This window comes from Ambystoma mexicanum, chromosome 10 (assembly GCF_040938575.1).
Source record: "Ambystoma mexicanum isolate Mex_15411 chromosome 10, UKY_AmexF1_1, whole genome shotgun sequence".
NCBI lineage: Eukaryota > Metazoa > Chordata > Amphibia > Caudata > Ambystomatidae > Ambystoma > Ambystoma mexicanum.
The window spans coordinates 1,490,394,247-1,490,412,243 of NC_090932.1; the positions used below are offsets into that span (position 1 = coordinate 1,490,394,247).

General features: G+C 44.6%; 1 protein-coding gene across 16 annotated transcripts in view; it reads right to left on the reverse strand.

Moving 5' to 3' along the window:
• The window catches only part of CLIP1 (CAP-Gly domain containing linker protein 1), a 1,286,645-nt gene that overhangs the window by 342,754 nt on the left and 925,894 nt on the right, over nucleotides 1-17,997 (reverse strand). For 12 of the 16 annotated variants that reach the window (XM_069619609.1, XM_069619610.1, XM_069619607.1 and 9 more), the window contains 2 exons: nucleotides 9,025-11,343; nucleotides 4,513-4,650 (listed from right to left, as the gene is read on the reverse strand). In XM_069619609.1, the coding sequence (XP_069475710.1) occupies nucleotides 4,513-4,650; nucleotides 9,025-11,343 (2,457 nt within the window). The remainder of the gene's footprint in view (nucleotides 1-4,512; nucleotides 4,651-9,024; nucleotides 11,344-17,997) is intronic. The other 4 variants (XM_069619614.1, XM_069619616.1, XM_069619615.1 and 1 more) reach the window with 1 other exon arrangement.

Sequence of the window (17,997 nt, forward strand, 5' to 3'; positions counted from 1 at the left end):
ATATCCATATTTTCTGGGCAAGCTTGGACAGATTTGGCGAACGAGTCCCCCCTTGCTTGTTCAGATAGAACATGGCTGTCGTGCTGTCCGTCCTGATTTGCACCGACAAGTTCAGTAGATGGGGCTCGAACGCCTGCAGCGCTCGGAATACTGCCAGAAGCTCTAGCAGATTGATGTGGTTCTTGGCTACTGAGTGAGACCAGAGACCCTGCGCTGTGTGGTGGAGATGGTGAGCTCCCCAACCAGTCAGGCATGCGTCTGTAGTAACCACTGCCTGTACTTCGGGATCGTAAAAGGGTTTCCCCTTTGCGAGATTCTCTCTTGTCCACCAGTGTAGGCTTTGTACGAGTGTTGGCGAAACGACCACTAGATCGTCCCACTGACCACTTGCCTGAGACCACTGTTTCGCCAACCATTCCTGCATGGGACGCATGCGCAGACGCGCGTGGGGGACCAGGTAAATGCATGACGCCATCATGCCCAGTAACCGCATAGCTTTGCGTACTGTTATCTGTTGACCTGACTGATAATGCGGAATTTGCAGAAGTATATTCCGAATTCTTTCTTCCGAAGGGAAGGTCAATTCTCGAGTATCTAGGATCGCTCCTAGAAACTGTTTTGAGGTGCTTGGCACCAGACTTGACTTCTTCTCGTTGATAGAGAAGCCTAATTCGTGGAGGAGGTCGATAGTCCTCTGAATGTTTGATCTGCAGATTCCTGGGGTTTCCCCCGTTATGAGCCAGTCGTCTAGATAAGGGTACACTGGGATTGCCTCCCTGCGTAGGTGTGCAGCTGCCACCGCCAGTACCTTGGTGAATACCCTTGGTGCTGAAGCTATCCCGAAGGGCAGTACCTTGAATTGGTAGTGGCGACTGTCCACCTTGAAGCGCAAGTATTTTCTGTGCGCCGGGAGCATGGAAATATGAAAATAGGCATCTTTCATATCCAAGGTTGCCATGTAATCCCCCTTTTTTAGGAGTGGGATTACCTCTTGTAGCGTGGTCATACGGAATTTTTGGGGCTTGACATACTTGTTGGCAGGCCGTAAGTCCAATACTGGGCGCATTGTTAAATCTTTCTTTGGCACAAGGAAGTAAGTTGAATAGATACCCTTGTTTACCTGGTGTCCTGGGACGAGTTCTATCGCGTCCTTTAGGAGCAGATTGTAGACTTCCTCGAGGAGGATCTTTTGATGTTCCAAAGAGTGGACTTTTTGTCTTGGAGGGTGGTTTCGGGGACGTTGCAGTAATTCTATACAGTACCCCTTGGATACTGTCGACAGCACCCATCTGTCGGATGTTATCCCTTCCCATGCCTGGGTGAAGCTGGATATTCGTCCCCCTACTGGGGTTGCATGGGAAGGGACCCTGAAATGAGCGTCACTGCTTCGGTGGAGGCGTGCCGCCTCCTTTACTGGGGCTGCCTCTGCCTCTACCACGTCCTCTTCTACTAGCCCTACCATACCCCTGGGTAGACTGTTGTGAGTTGGTGTTCCACTGTGTACCCTGGGTGTGGGAATAGCTATTACCTCTATTGGAATTTTGGCCGCGGGGGCGACGAAAATTGCCGTTCCCTCTTTGGTTAGGTGGTTTTGTAGTTAACTGGCCAAGGGATTTGAGGGTGTCGAATTCCTCCTTAGCGTTTTTTAGTGCGTCCTCGACTGCCTTTCCAAACAGGAGATCACTTTCCACTGGTTTGTCTAAGAGTGCAGCTTGTGTTTCCGCTCTGAATCCCGACTGCCTCAACCAAGCATGTCTTTTGATGACAGTCCCCTCTGCTATAATTCTACCCGCATTGTCTGCGGCGTCTAAAGTTGCTTTTAAAATGCAGCCTGAGACATGTCTTCCCTCTGCACAAATGCGAGCTAGCTGGCCTTTAAGGGGTTCGGGAGCGGAATCTATTAGTGCTGCCACTTCTTCCCACTGATGGCAGTTGTAGCTGGCCAATAGTGTGGTGGAATTCGCGATTCTGGTTTGGTAGGCTGCCGTGGAAGCTACTTTTCTACCAAAACCATAGAGTTTTTTACTTTCCTTGTCGGGGGGAGCCTCCGAGGAAGATAATGGGGTTCCAGCTCTCTTGCGGGTGTTAGTTACGACTAGAGAGTCTGGCTTAAGTTGGCCTCTAATATATAGAGGGTCCGACTGGGCTGCTTTAAACAGCTTCTCTACTCTCGGGTTTACAGGTCTTGTCAAGTTTGGGTTGACAAGGGATGGTGCTATTCTGCGTTGAATAGATTTCAGGATGGGAATGGTCTGGGCTACTGTCTTCCTTTCCCCTATTAGTTCCTCCGCGAAGTCCCTCTCTTCTTGGACACCTTGTGTGTCTATGTGGAAGTGGTTAGCTGCCCGAGAGAGCAGTTCATTTAGGAGGGGCTGATTATCTATTGGGGAATCAGACACTGGGGCTTCCCTTTCGACTGGTGAGTCCATTCTGAAAATATCTGGGCTATTTTCTGGCTCATCCTCGTCTTCGTCCTCCCCGTAATAGTCTGACACTGCGAGATCTTCTGGTGTCTCAAAATCCTGGCCCTCTATAAGGGAAGAGTCTCCTTGGCCTGTAGGGAAAAGGCAAGAATAGGGTTGGACCTCGAAGGGTTCTGAAGCCTTTACTGGTGTTTCGACCCGGGGCCTTTTATTTGAAGGGATAGGGTCCCTTGAACCTGAGGGAGAAGATTCCGGAGGGTTTAAAGCTAGTAGTTGGTCAGGGTGTCTTTCGAAGAAATTTGCTAAGGAGGACATCCTTGACATTACTCTGTCAATGTCCTCGCATGACCAGAGTTTAGAGCTTGGGGTGACCCTGCTGGAACTCTCTAAGGACTGTCCCTGAGAAGACTTGGACGGGGAAGTCAGTTCTATTGTTGTGGGGGATTGCAAGGGTTGTTTCCTTTGTTGCTTACCCCCTTCCCCGTGGGTGGAAGTGTGTTTACCCTTTCCCCTATCTTTCGACGCCTGGCGTCGAGGATCGGATGTGGAATCCTTGTGTTTCGAACTAGGCTTCGAAACTGGGCCCTCCTCACTCCCAAGAGATGTACCCTTTCCCTGGGGTGTGGGCTGGGGATGGAAGTCATGTTCGTCTCCGGACGAGTGATCTTCCGTGATGTTAATGGGCGAGGCACTCTGTGCAAGTGTGGAGGCTTGCCTGACGTCGTGCGGCGACCTCGACCGGGACCGCCCAGAGGACGTCCTTTCGGACCGCTCCTTTTGTGCCTCTTTCCGAGGTTTCGACGACGTCGAATCTCGGGTGGGTTTTTTGTGTTTAGTGTGTGTATGTGTAACGCTCTTGTCGGCCGGGGGACTTCCCCATAGTCGCCGGGACGGACGACCTTCCGAGGCCGGGGACGTGCGTTAGGCTGTCTTTCGACGCCTTGGTGCCCTCGCCGTCCGAAAGTCCGGCGTCGCTGCCGTCGCTGAAGGTACCCTCCGCCTCCATAGCTGCTAGCTTGGCGTGGTGGGCCCAACGCTTGGTGGAGCGGTCCTTAAGAGTTTTTGTCTTAAACCTGCTACAGGCCCTGCAACCCGCCTCGGGGTGGTCTCTGGGCAGGCAAAGGTTGCACGTAGCGTGCTTATCTACCCAAGGGTATTTTTTATTACACTTGGGGCAAAACTGAAAGGGCGTACCCTGCATACGCGCCTGTGGGCAGCGGGCAAGTGTGTGTAGGTAAGAAGGTGTTTCTAACCGAGTGTGGAAGTGTACCACCCCCCACTCTCCCTACTGTAGGGCCGAGGCCAGCGGCCCAGGCCCGAGCCGAGGCGGAGCCTCAAGGCCCAATCCGTCAGGTTTCGACGTTGATCTCCTCCCCGGTTCGGCGTTGAGATGCTGGTCGACGAGGGGTGAGAAAATGGGGCAAATTAGAATTAGTTTTAAGTGTAAATATGGCAAAGCCAGGGAACTCCGATGAAGTGCTTCCGACCAGAATGGCGGAAAAAAACAATCTGGGGATCCTAGACGCGTGAGGGATCATGGGTACAGTGGACGTCACACTAGGGATAGTATTACTGGCACGCCCTGTGTCGACGCCCTTTTTCGACTTTCGAAAAACAAACTGTAATACTCCGCAGCTTCCACTAGATGTCGGCCTATGCACAGCATGTGATCTAAGCAGATTCCACAAGCCTCAGAAAAATATATATATTTTAACCCATACTACTTTGAACCAAGTGATTAAAACAAGTTAAAAGTTGTGTTTTATTCCTATTAAGTTAGCAGCAATAGTTAGCCCCAGTGGCATTGCTTTGGATACCACTGATCTGATCACATACATAGAACTGGGTGTGGGGGGGAGTGGGGGGTTGGGAGTGGGTAGGGGGTCATGCTCCTATATGTCTGTTTCCTAGTTTAGTTGGGAGTATTTTTAATCCCCATTTTTCTGTTGGGAGCATTTGCCTATTTTTTGGAAGTAAAGGGGGTTGTTATGCAGTGCGGGTGGGTTTTCCCTTCAGATAGCTGTGATGTAAATCTACACAAAAGGTGACAATATTAAAAAAAGAAAACAAATGCGTGTACAGTACTCACATCGGTTTGCAGTTTCTGGTTTAACGTTCTTGAAAGCTCTAACGAATTCAGAGCCTCCGATTTTTCTTTGAGAAGGTTTTCTTTCTCTCTGGTAACTAATTCCGACAATTTCATTGCTTCTTCTGCTGTTTTACCAGCCTAAACATAAAACACAGTATAAGAATATAGCCAACATAACAAAACAAGCACTCGGCTTTTTGTAGGAGTCAACAATACATTTTTGTTCCTGGGACATTACACCATAAGTTAACACTAAATGTGCATTTGCAGTAGTTCTTTCCCCAGTAGGTAGGTTTGGACGTTAACACACAGGAAATGCACTATCAAAAGGACAATTAACCCATGCCTTGGTGTCTATAAAACCATAATCATGCAATACTATAGCAGTCCCAAATTCAACCGTCCACTGCTTTAGTTTTCGAGTAGTTTGATACAACCTCTTGTTTTATAATCAACATGCCCATGAAGCAGACAAGTGATATAGAACACATTCTTCAAGTATGCCAAACACAGCACAAATTGGCACACTAAAGCTTTTTTGGTCTCACTACAAATATTACAATACCATGCGACCTTGGGCTCTTAGTTATCATACTTAAAATGACTGACATGCAAAAAAACGTAGAGTGGAACTTTAGAGACAACTATTTTGAAAGTCTGTGCTCAAATGAAATCTGCATTTTCTGCAGAAAGAATCTGCCCAATAGATTTGGTCTGTCTACTAGGAAGGCCACATCAAGTTGTATGCTTGCTTCTTAACCTGGAACAGTTAATAACTGCTTGCACAATACCATCCTACAAAAGGATGCATTCCAAGAACTATGCTTACATGACGCAGACTACTTTACGCTAGATAAATGACACAGTTGCAGCCAATTCAATGAAGGTAACATATACTTGGTTACTGATGTCAAAACTGCTTATACATGCTATCACATGGAATGAAAAATGTTCCTTTCAATTACACAAGAGTACGAAAACAGGACGAGTAACGATGCGTATGGGTTCCATTTTGTACCTTCGTTATTTACATAAAAGCAAGTTTCTAAACTTAATGGGCACCATTATAAAAAAAAAAGGTAATGTGCTAGAACAATCTGGAAAAGAAACATTTTAGAACGAGGTTTTTAAAACAAGCATGCAATTTGTGACAAAGGCAATTTGAAAGTACATTCTGATTAGGGAATACACCATTATATACAGTGAAAATCCACCTAAACAAGTGGCAAATAGATAAATTACAGTTAATATAAAAGAAATCAGTGCACAGTACATGCTCCAGAAGACCTTCAGAAAACAGATGCCCCATAGAGTTTGCTCTGAAACAATGCTTTTAATAAAAAGTGCATGTTCAGCAGGTTATTTTTGTATTGCAAATTCTTCCAGCTGTTACCGCAAATCCTTTGTGTGTTCCCAACATAGTAATGCTAAGTTCTCCTCTAAAGGATGAACTAGGATGATCTTGACACTTCTGTTGTCAAATATATAAATGTTTTATGTGTTAAAGGGTACAATTGGTTTCCAATTAATTTACTTTTGATGCATACACTGCATTGTTTGAAAATTAAAATGGAATGGCAACATTTGTTGGCACCATTAATTGTAAACGTGCAAAAAGGTGAAGATGTTTCTCACCAACTAAATTATTCACGCAAGAATACACAGTTGGATAGTACTCGCTATGCATGATCTCTACACCATGGCACCAGAGCACTACCCTTCAACTTAGAGTAGATCTCTGCAATATCAGAGGAAGGAACAAAGAATCTGATCCCGGAATCTTGGCCTGTGGACAAAATGAAAAATCTTCTTTCTCACAGAAGTAGTAACTTCTTCTATTCTATAGAACCGAAACCAAAGTCTCAGAACTAACACTCAATATGGCGATACACAGATTGTCCGAACCACGCATTGCCTCAAGAGTAAATCATCAAGACAGTAGTACCTCGCTATTTGGACAATGTCCAGATGCACACCCTCCTACACTTTACAGTTTTAGGCTCAGAAATGCCTTCACTGCAGCCTTTTTCTCCAAGAAACGGATTTTGAGAATGACTTGGCTTCCATAAATGAAGTGGAACATCTCGTCTGTCATCAATGCTGCAACTCACAAAGACCGAAGCTTGAAGTGCTTCTAAGTGCATACGTCACTATTTATCCCACACCATTGAGGACTTCGGGAGAAGGGATTAGGGTTCCTAAATGTCCTGTAGAAACAGTATGATGAGAGGAAACCTTAGTATCTCATGTTAGCATTCTGCATACAATGTATGCCCTGGATGGCTTTCATTTGAACCTGGGCATTCCAGATTTGAACTTCTCTTAAAAGGTTTTCCCCCAGAGAATGCTTCTTCTCTGAAGAAAAGTTCTTAAATATGACAAAACGTTTGAATAGATGCTAGCTGTTAGTAACAACTTTAAAACTGTTCACTAGATAGCAGCCAATATGATTTTCAAGTGGGGGGCACAACTAGAAATCACACAACTACCATCATATAGAAATGATGAGAGCCAAGAGAAATTAGCATATTGAACGCTTGTTCAGTATGCTAATTCATTATGGTCAGTGATATCCATCCATCATATGTTTGAGATCACACACACAAATCTACATTTGTAGGAGATGTGCAACACAACACAGTGATTCTTTATACAGCTAATGTGGCTGAATAAAAAAACCTTCTTAATGTCATTCTATACTAGTAGCAAACGCATTGAGAATCTATGGAGTTTCAAAGGAACTGGCTCCAAATTCATGAAAGGAGTACTTTTATAAAGTGGTTTTGTGATTTGGGTTCAAGACGGGTACGGTTATCCAATATCAATAACCATGGTCCACTTTGTCTGTGTTTGTAAATGACAGTTGTAAAGTATGCCTCCTTCACATCTTAAGGAGTAAATAAGCCCTGGCACTAGCTTGTGAAGTCAATGCACTTTACTGTCCTTACTCCTACTCATGCATGCAGGAACTCAAGGTACTTCTAATGGCAGTCTCTTTAGAGAGACCAACGAACACCTGATTACAGGATCTAAACAACCTTTTTATGATCATGAGAAGTTTGAGGCAAAGTAAGTTGTACTATGATAATCCTGACAGGTATAGAATTGATCACTTATTTTAACATCACAAAGGAACGGCTTGTTCTGGTTTTGGGATGTTTACTGCATTCAATCCGTTTTACAAAAAACCCTTGTAATGCAGTGTTATGGAGCATTGATGGGAGACGAAAGACTAGATTTTGAAGCTGTGAAAATCAAATAGGAAACATTCATATTAAAACTGGAATGAAGGCCTGAATTCTCTGCAAGCAGAGTAGCAAGTGTCTTATTTTATGAAGCATCTGCACGATAAGTATGAAGAAATGAGGAACTCGTTTAATGATTTGCGAACCTAAATCACTATTTATATTGAACGTTTGGTGTGTTTGTTCATCCCACCTATAATGTGCAGTCTTTTCTTTCATGGTCTGTCAAAAATGGAACCTGTGGACTTGATGTCTACATTTTTAATTCGTACCTATATGTTTTTATAGTTTAGATTTAATTTTGATATGATCCAAGTTTCTGTTAAGGAAAATGCAAATATTGGTGCACAGGTCTGCACCTGCTGAGTCTTTGTCCTCCTCCCTTTGATGGAATTTCATAATGTTTGCTGTAACTCAAATCTGCAAAAACCCTCCAAGTCTATACCTCAAGAATGATGGCAAGGGTTTGGAAATTTCTTCCCAGCTCTGACAGATTCTCAGCTTGAAAGACACATTGCATTAAAGGCAAAAGCCATGTTTCTAAGATGATTAATTTCAGACATGTTCCCCTCCAAAAATGGGTTAGTTGACAAAGGCAGTGCTACAAGGTATCTCAGGTAAAACCCTCATTATGTAACTTCGTGCATGCAGCTTCATTTAAGGTACTACATCTGTTTATAGTTTTGGGAAAAGATCAATGGACATCAGTTATATGTCTGTGTACCGCTTTGTTCTATCTCTTTTCCACTAGGACTCAAATAAATGGTACCTTTGGTAAAATAATGGTACCTTTGGTAGAACAAGGCACAGCATGCTTTAGCATGCTAACCCAGTAATAAAAGTTCAACTTCTTTTATTTGACAATATATTTCATGAGGATGTGAGGAGGTAGGGAGTGTATGATCTGTGAAATGTATAATAGAGGAAACTAATTCTATTTTCCCCAGCTGAACACTATACCTTTTACTTAAGAACATGTCTCTGCAAAGTGCATTCCTTCAAATTAATTCACAAGCAAATTGTCTCCCTTTGTATATACATATTATGTATTCAACAATGCATGAAAGAAACAAAACCAAAATCAAGAGTTAACAGCAACGTTGTTAGTGTCGTTCAGATTCATTCCAACAAATAACCTGGTAGTTTAGAATTAAAAACCCAGTGAACTGCTGATTGTGCAATTGTAAGTGCAGACACCAAATAGTCGGAGGTTAGTGCTCTGTGTTAGTAACTTATCTTATCTTGATTCATGTAACATGATCAATACCTCATTCCTTTTGGCTAATGTAGAGTTCTGAAGAGCCTCAAGTTCTTTCAAGTTCAAAAGAAGTTCTTCCTTTTCGTTGAGCAATCTCTGGTGATCATTCTGCAACTCCAACAAGTCTGCTGAGATTTCATTTCGGTTTCTAGTTACAAGGCTTACTTCCACTAACAGCTTATCACGGCTTTCCAGAAGCTCTGCTTTTTCAGCTGAAATTTCTTTGTTTGCACGAATTAAATCCTCCTCAACAGCAATAAGATCTCCCTTTTCTTTGATTAAAACAAGTCGCTCTTGATCAGCCACCTCATGGCTGATACGAAGTTCCTCTACATTTTTGGAAAGGGATTCTTGAGACTTATGGAGATCAGCTTTTATTTGCAACAGTGAAACGTTCTCCAATGTGATTTTTTCAATAGTGGATGTTAGTATGCCATTTTCAGTTAGTAGACATTCATGCTCCTTGATTTTCTTACCTAGCTCACATTGCCATTTTTCTTTTTCCAAATATAAAGCTTGTTGCTCAGATATTAGTTCTTTCTTTTGCTCTGTAAGCTGTTTTGCTTGTTCTATCAGTTCTTTGTTTTTTGCTGTTAGTTGCTCCTTTTCATTCAATGTGAGGTCTAACACGTTTTGAAGGTCAGTGTATTTCAACAAAAGACACTCATGTTCACTTTTGACAGTTTCTAATTGTTTGACTAAATCTTGCTGTAAGATTTTAAAATGCTCATTTAATTTTTGATACTCTTCTTGTAAATCGGCAAGGTCTTTTGTCAGTAGGTCCTTTTCGGAACAGCATTTTATATAATCGCCAATCAAAGTTTCCTTCTCATGTAACAAAGTACTATGTTCTAGCTCCAAAGACGCTTTGGCATTTTGAATATCTCCTAACAGAACTGAGAGACTGCTCTTGGAAGAAATCAATTTGTCATGTTCTTTAGCGGTCTCTTGAAGCTTATTAGTTACATCTTCAATATTCTTGAGAAGTAGCTCCTTTTCCTGAGCCAAGACTGCATTTATTGAGATTTCCTGTTGGTGTTCTGTTTTGAGGTCATTTATTTCATTTATTAAAGAATTATTCTCAAATGCGAGCTCAGAACACTTGTTCTCAAAATACATCTTCTCTTTGAAAACCACTTCACACTGTTCTTCTAGTTCTGACAGCTTTTGACTCGCTAAACACTTCAGCTCCTTTAGAGACTTTATCTCATCGTTTAACATCTTCTGGGCATGGCCTGCCTCTTCAAAAGATGCTTGAAGTCTTTCAGTAATGATTTTGTTTTCAGATAGAAGATTCCCTTTCTCAAACATGAGCTTTCGCTCGGATGTCAGAAGCATCTCTTTCTCTTCCATCAACTGAACTCGTTCAAGATCAGTTAGAGTTCGGCTTGCTTTAATTTCTTCTAGAAGCTGTGAAAGACTCTCTTTGGAGTTTTGGAGTTCAGTATTGTTCTTATTAGCCTGATCAAGTTGCTTCCTAATAGTATCAAACTCTGATTGCAAGGCAACATTTTTTATATTTAATACTTGCTTTTCATTTTCAGATTTTACCAGCTCATCCTTTATGTCTCCTTGTTTCTGAAGCATTTCTTTCTCCAGGTCTCTATATCTTTGCAAGAGCTCATCCCTTTCACGCCGGAGTACTGCGGCTTCCCCATCAAGCTCGAGGTGCTTTTCGAGGATACATTTTTTCTCTTCTGTAAGAGCAGCCATTTCTTTGACAAGATTGCTGTGGTCATTTGCTAACTGTTCAGAGGAACAGGTAAGCATTTGAATAATTTGTTCTTTTTCTTTAGCAAGGAGAGTTTTTTCATTAGTAAGCTTTGCCTGATAAACAAGTAGTTCCTGGTTCTCTTTCTGGTACTTTGCACATTCTGCAAACAAAGTATTGTTGCCGTCTCGGATTTCTTCCAAGTTTGCACTAATGGTTTTCATAGTAGTCTGTAGATCTTCATTCTCCCAAGATACCTTCAAAAGCTCTTGTTTTGTACCTTCTATTTCAAGAAGCAGGTTTTCTTTCTCTACAACCAAGATTTCGTTTTCACCCCTGACTTGTTGTTTTTCATTCTCTGAGTCCTCCTTCTGTTTGAGAATGTTCTCATTTTGTGAACAGAGTTCCTCATTGAGAGACATCAGCTGCTGCTGTTCTTGGAGCAAGAAAGTAATCCTGGATTCCAACTCTAAATGTTTTGACAACATTGCACCTTTTTCTAATTTTAAAGCAAGGCCCTCCTCTGTCAGATGTTCATTCTCTGATTTCAAAACCCTCATCTCCTCTGATATTAGTTCAATCTCTTTTGTGGCTGATGCTAACACACCGGTTAAAGACTACAGAAACAAGGTTGGAAAGAAGGGAAAAAAAATGAAGTCAAGCAGGCAAATGAAAATGTACGGCTGAAGCATAAGTAGCACAAACACTTTTAAACAAATGGTGTATAAACTGACACACAAACCTATGACTAAAGCACAATTAAATGAGTAACTAGAGATAACCATTTTCATAAACATCTAAATATGGAACAAATACACAGATTTTCTAAATGGCTATTTAGCTTCATTACAAATAATAAATATATACTTGATTAATTTCTGGTAAGAAAACATTAATCACTCTGGTTACAGTGAGTATTCTGGAGGTAGTTAGAAAATATGGTCCGTGCAACTAGAGGATAGCAGTGTAAAATGCACATTAGCTTGGTCATTACTCTTCCATCCAAGTGCATCTGAACTACACAGATTATTTGGATCAACTGGGTCATTTTGCTAAATTGTTTGCAGTGTTTCTTTTAGGGGGGCAGGCCCCTCCATGTCCCTCTGTCCCGCTTTGGAAACGCTTTCGCCAAATAGGCTGAAAATCAATTGATAAACCTACTCTAACTCGCCCCCCCCCCCCCTCAAACAAAATGCTGTAAAAGATACAGCAAAACGTCAGGTTTCACCAAATGCAGTAAAATGGGCGTGCCCAAGTGTGTGGGTTCCGATTAGTTGACATACTATTGACAGTTTTGCCTCTACCAAGAGGCCATAACATCCATTACTCCAATCTGGTAGCTTCAGCCAACCATGCAACCAACCTATCTTTCTGATAGTCAGGCTTGAAACCTATCTTAGAACGTGTCCACAGAGCCACAGCCACCCGTCCTTCCCTTTTATTCTGGAACTACATTCACCATTTACAGTTTTTTTCTAGACCAGGTACATCTGGCCTCCCGACTTGGCAGTCTCAAATGATTATGCAGCAGTATGCGCAATGGAATAATTCAAAGGGTAATCATGGATAAAAAAAAAAAACCACCATAATTGAAATGGGAAGCTGGAGCACATCTTGAGCTCATCAGCAGCCAAAGACTATGTGTTATTAAGGATCTATTGCCCCTCGAAAATGCTTCATATATTATATAATAATCTCACAGGTTTACTCTCTCCAGCAGAGTAATATAACTCCAAGCATAGGATCTACATTTTAGACTTCATTCACAATTCTATGGTGATGTGTGCAGTATAAAAGCCAATTAACATAACTACCAGAGGGGGGTGGTGGGGTGCTGTTGGACGCCGATGGTAATGGCTGCCTGATAGTGTAGCTGCGCCGTCAAAGATAAATCCGAACTAGTATCCTGCGAATCCAGAGGTGAATAGCAATTAAAAAACAACGGATTGTGTAGCGGGGCCCCTGGAGCACCTACTGACCTAACTTGGGCCATCCAACTACAATTAATCGCGAAGAAATACCGTCGCACGATACGCGCGGGTCCCCTGAAGCAGGACGCGGTCTCGTTGCATTCCCCTCCCCCTTCAGGACCTGTCTGCGGTGAGGCGGTGTGTGTACTAACGGACGCCTGCTAGTGCGCCGGAGGAGCCTCCGAGTGTCCCCAAGACCGATAGCGGGCACTAGGCAGAAAAAAACCACGCTGTGACTACAGAAGCCTCCCGCGGGAGAGGAGGACCGGTGTCTTGCAGCAAACACCGAGCGGAGCAGGCTCCTCCTCACCGGCGGCCGTGCGTGCCTGCGGGTCCGGCCCGCTCCTCGCTACCATCTGCCCTCGGGCTGCCAGCAGGGACCGGAATCTTTCGGCGATCGGAGGTGGAGTAGGGCTTCCCCCGGCGGTTGCAGTATACGCACCGGTCAGGTGTGTCGGCCTGCTGGGATGGGGGTGCGCCCCTCCCCCCCATCTACCATCATCCATTCCACAGCCTGGCGTTGGGTGCGGCAGCTTGGCAGCAAACAGTGAGTTGGAGGGGCCTCCTCACCCCAGGAGTGCGAGCAGCCCGGCCTGCTGGGCCGAGGGGGGGCCCCTCCCCCGTGACATCCACCAGAACCCAATACAGCATCGGGGACCTACATCAGGCGGAGAGCGGAGTGCTGAGCGGGGTCCCCTCCACGGCGGCCGCCGTGTGCGCTGTGTGCGAGCGGCCGGCTTGCAGGGTAGAGGATGAGCCCCCCCCCCCAAATCCACGCTCAAGCCACGAGATAAGCGCAACACTCGGAAGACGGAGGTGCAGCCCTGCACCAAATACTTGCAACTGGGGCCACAACTAACTCTCAACTGCCACCGTGCCTGGCCATAAGTATAGAAAACCGCTAGACAGAGCCCACCTGCCCAGCCACAGAGTGTTGCATAGGCCCGACCTCAGTGGATAGCCGGGCTCTGTGCCCACCGGCTTGTGCCCCTGAGTTGACAACAGACACTGCAGTGCACACCTCACAATACTAGAGGCCAGCTACCACTCCCCAAAACTAATACCAGGAAGCACTGAAAGGGCAGAACACTACCCACACCAAAATGACCCCACAAGTCTGCCAACAAACTCCTGAAATTTATTTAACACTTTCCACCCTGGGCCTTGCGGTCCAGCCATCGCATAACTACAGCATAAAATATGCCAAGAGGCAGCAAAGCAAACAAAAAAGGCCCATGGAAGCATATACAAATAGTGCCCAGGAGGGTAGGAGCGGAGTGATGCCACAGGCCAGCCAATCAACGCTCCAAAAAGCCTGATAGATGAGGCAACAGACCCATATATGACAGCTCTTCAAGCTGGCTTTGCGGCAGTGAATTCCAAACTGGACGACATGGGGACCACAATGGCATCTATTTAAGCGGACCTACACCGGGTGAACACGAGCATGGCTGAGGCGGAGAATCGGATCAGCACGGTAGAAGATGTCGTGACTAACCATGGCAAAGACATTGAATCCATCAAAAATAACCTGGCCAAGGTACAAACGAAGTGCGACGACCTTGAATCGAGGTCTCGCCGCAATAATATAAGAGCGTTGGGGCTAGCCTAGAGGAAGTGCTCCACATCGTTTTCCCGGAGGCACAGTTTTCACAACAATTCTTAGTCGAGAGAGTCCACAGATCCCTACTGGCCCCTCCTAAACCGGGGGCACCACTGCGCACAGTCATCGCCTGTCTTCTTAATTACCGGGACAGGGACATGATCCTTCGCCTCTCTAGGGAGAAGGGCACTCTACTATTCGACTCCAACAGGATACATATATACCCTGACTTCTCCAATGGTGTGCAGGCTGCACGCCACACCTTGGATCAGGTCAAGAAAGCACTCAGGGCACAATCCATTCCATACACAATGCTATTCCCCGCCAAGCTGTGCCTCCAGCACAGAGGTAGGGCACAGTTCTTCGAATCCCCAGAAGAGGCCATGAAGTATATCGAACACAATATACCGCAACCACAGAAGGACAAAAACTCACAACCCAATTCAAACACTTGAAGACAAGCCATCTGGATCCATACAATGATGGAGCAGCGGCCATCGGACCAGTCTGATGGGGAGAGTGAGAAGGTCAGACTACCTGTAACAGAGCCGCCCGACAGTTGTTGCAAACGTTGAAGTTTCAAACGGGATCTACACTATCCAGTTGGGGGGGATAGTGAGGGAGGGGGGAAGGGGAGTTACAGGCCTGTTGCCCGCAAGTTGGAAGCGACAATCCGCTTCACATTTCAAGAAGCAGGATGGAATACACTGACAAGGGTAACGAAGTTTACCAAAGAAGGTATGGCAACAACAAAAACACTGACGGGAGAAACACAAGGAACAAGACACCACACTCCATGAAACGCAAACTATGGCAAGCCTATGTCATCGAAGGCAATGGCAATAAAGGGACAAGGAGTTAAGTTACTCACCTGGAACATAAGGGGTCTGGCAAACCCGATAAAGGCAAGGAAAATAATGGCCTATACGAATCGACACAAGGTGGACATCCTCCTCCTGCAAGAAACACACGCCACAAAAAAAAATCACTGATACATTTGCAAGAAACTGGGGACCTGTGAAAGGTGCCACAAACTACTCCTCGATGGCAAGAGATGTACTCACGCTGGTGCACAAAGTCAAAACTTTCAAATGCTCAAATCCATAGCAGATGAAGAGGGTCGATATGTGATCATATGGGGCAACTGTATAACAAAGACATTATCCTGGTAAATACATATGGCCCGAATCTGGACAACCCAGGGTTCTTCCTGCGGATCATAGAACAGATGTCACCAGTGGGCTCTGAGTCAGTGATCTGGGGAGGAGACCTCAATTTAATACTGGACCTAGGCCTGGACCGTTCAACAGGGAACTGCAGACAACACACCAAAGCAGCGATGACAGTGAGGCAGGCAGTGACCAAACTACCCCTGGTGGATACATGGCGTGAATTACATCCCCAACTAAGGGAATACACATTCTACTCCGGGGCACATGGAACCAGCACAAGGATCGATTACTGGCTATGATCCCCTCAACTGATCGCTGCGGTAGAGCAGTGTGCTATACTTCCGCGTACACTGTCAGACCGCTCCCCGGTCCTCCTGCAGCTGATGCCGAAGAGTTCAACACGCACAACCCGAAACTGGCGCATGCCCCCAGACCGGCTGAAAGACAAATCAGTAATAGAACCCCTCCGGACCGAGATAGAAGATTTCTTCACGTGAAATGAAGGTTCGGTGCAGACCCTGAAGATGGTATAGGAATCGTTTAAAGTTTGACTGAGAGGCCAACTGATGGGGACATCCTATGGCATACTAAGAGACATAAGGAAGGAACTGTCCCAGACCGAACGCGAACTACGAGACCTCGAGACCCAACAACCCAGTAATGAAGGGAGAAAACACCTGAAGAAAATACAGGCTCAAATGGACAAATACAAATGCCTGGCCGATAGAGAATTGTACCACATAATACAACCTATGCGGGCAAGGAGATACAGAGAGGGAAACAAGTCCAGCAAATTAATGGCGACCCTTATCAAAACTGAACAGGGAGCAAGACAAATAACCAGCATCTGTGACTCCCCAGGATCAGTACAGACATCCCCAGAAGCAATCAATTAAGTATTTAAACAATTCTATTCCACACTATACACGAACGCTGACACGGTGGGCCAAGAACTTCAAGAATACATAAACTATGTCCTGTTGCCCAGGCTAGGAGAAGAGGAGAGGACACTGCTGGATCTTCCATTGACGTCTGATGAAATCGATCTAGCCCTGGAAGAGTATTGTATGCTTACAGGTATATAACAACCTTGATAAAAATGTAAATAAGGAACATGGTTCTAATTAGTTACCCTCAGCCCTAACTTTCACTGTCATATAGCCATATCCCACCCTTCGATCAATAGCAGATTGCAAGTTGGAGCGCGCACACCCTTTTCAAAATCCCTCCGACACTCAGTCCTCTGCATTAAGGTATTACCTCATAAGTCAACTGAGAAGAACATGAAACACATGAACATCCTTTACTTTTATCTCTAGAGGGCAGGGATAATTCCACTTTATTTTATTAACTCTGCCTAATCCACTCTCCTGACTTGTGCTACTTTCAACATTCAATTTCTTACACATTCTAAACCTGGACTAGGCCACCTTCTAGTTGGCTTTATCAGTCCCAGAATTACTATTCAGCAACTTGCATGTAGTACCATAAACAGACAAAGCAGGTAATCCAAGGCTACATATCTGCCAGGATTACCTGAGCACGCACTTGAGCACCTCATGCACTCATCCCTATTCTATCTATAACCCACAGTTCTCCCAAAACTACCTTGGAAATGCCAATGCATATATGAACCCAACACATGTGTCATACCTCTCTAGAAGTGAGTCTATATATAGCAGACTAATAGACATACACACTAACAAAGTGTTTTCAATCACCTGCTTGACTCCCACCCTGCGTCTGCAAACTCCTATTCTCTGCTCACCATCGCACCCCCTTATGTGACTTTTACCTTTTTCGTCCAAGCAGACTAAGGTCTAGTTTACTCAGGAGGGTACTCAATAAGCCACGGACAAGGATTGGTGCTTTGAAACTACTGCAGTGTAGATGTGATGTAGTACAAGTGCATAGTAACATAGTAGAACAATAACCTTTTCCCAAGCACACTTTCTCGCTCTCTGGCCATTTTGCCATTTTAATTATTTGACCTCTAACTTGGATTCACCTGTGTCAACTGAGTTAATCTATATTATGATACGTCATTTATAAAGCGCCTGTACCCAAGTGTTTCTAGGCGCAATAAGACAAGGGAGGGAAAAAAGATGGAGGACAAGATTAACGATCTGCAAGTACGAGAAGGGGAAGGGGGGAGTGTGGAAGTGCAGGGGAACCTACTAACTATGCTACTAATTTTCTCATACACCAACTGCTGCTCCCTTTGCTACCATACAACTAACTGCTTAACCCAATCCTACATAGCTTCCTGTGCCCTCCATTTCACTATCCAATAACCCCCCTGCAAACTAATGCCCACTTACTCTTTTCAAAGAAATTCTCTCTCCTGCCCCAGTTGCAGTCACTGTTGGCTGTGTACTAAACATCTGCCAGCCTAAATTAAAATTCCCAACAAAGACATTCCTGAAGAAAGCCCTCCTTCGAACCAGCAGGTCTGAATAGTTATTTATTCGGCAATTACAAATGGATGCAGACTTTCAAATTTCTTGAAAGGGGAGGCCTGCTTTC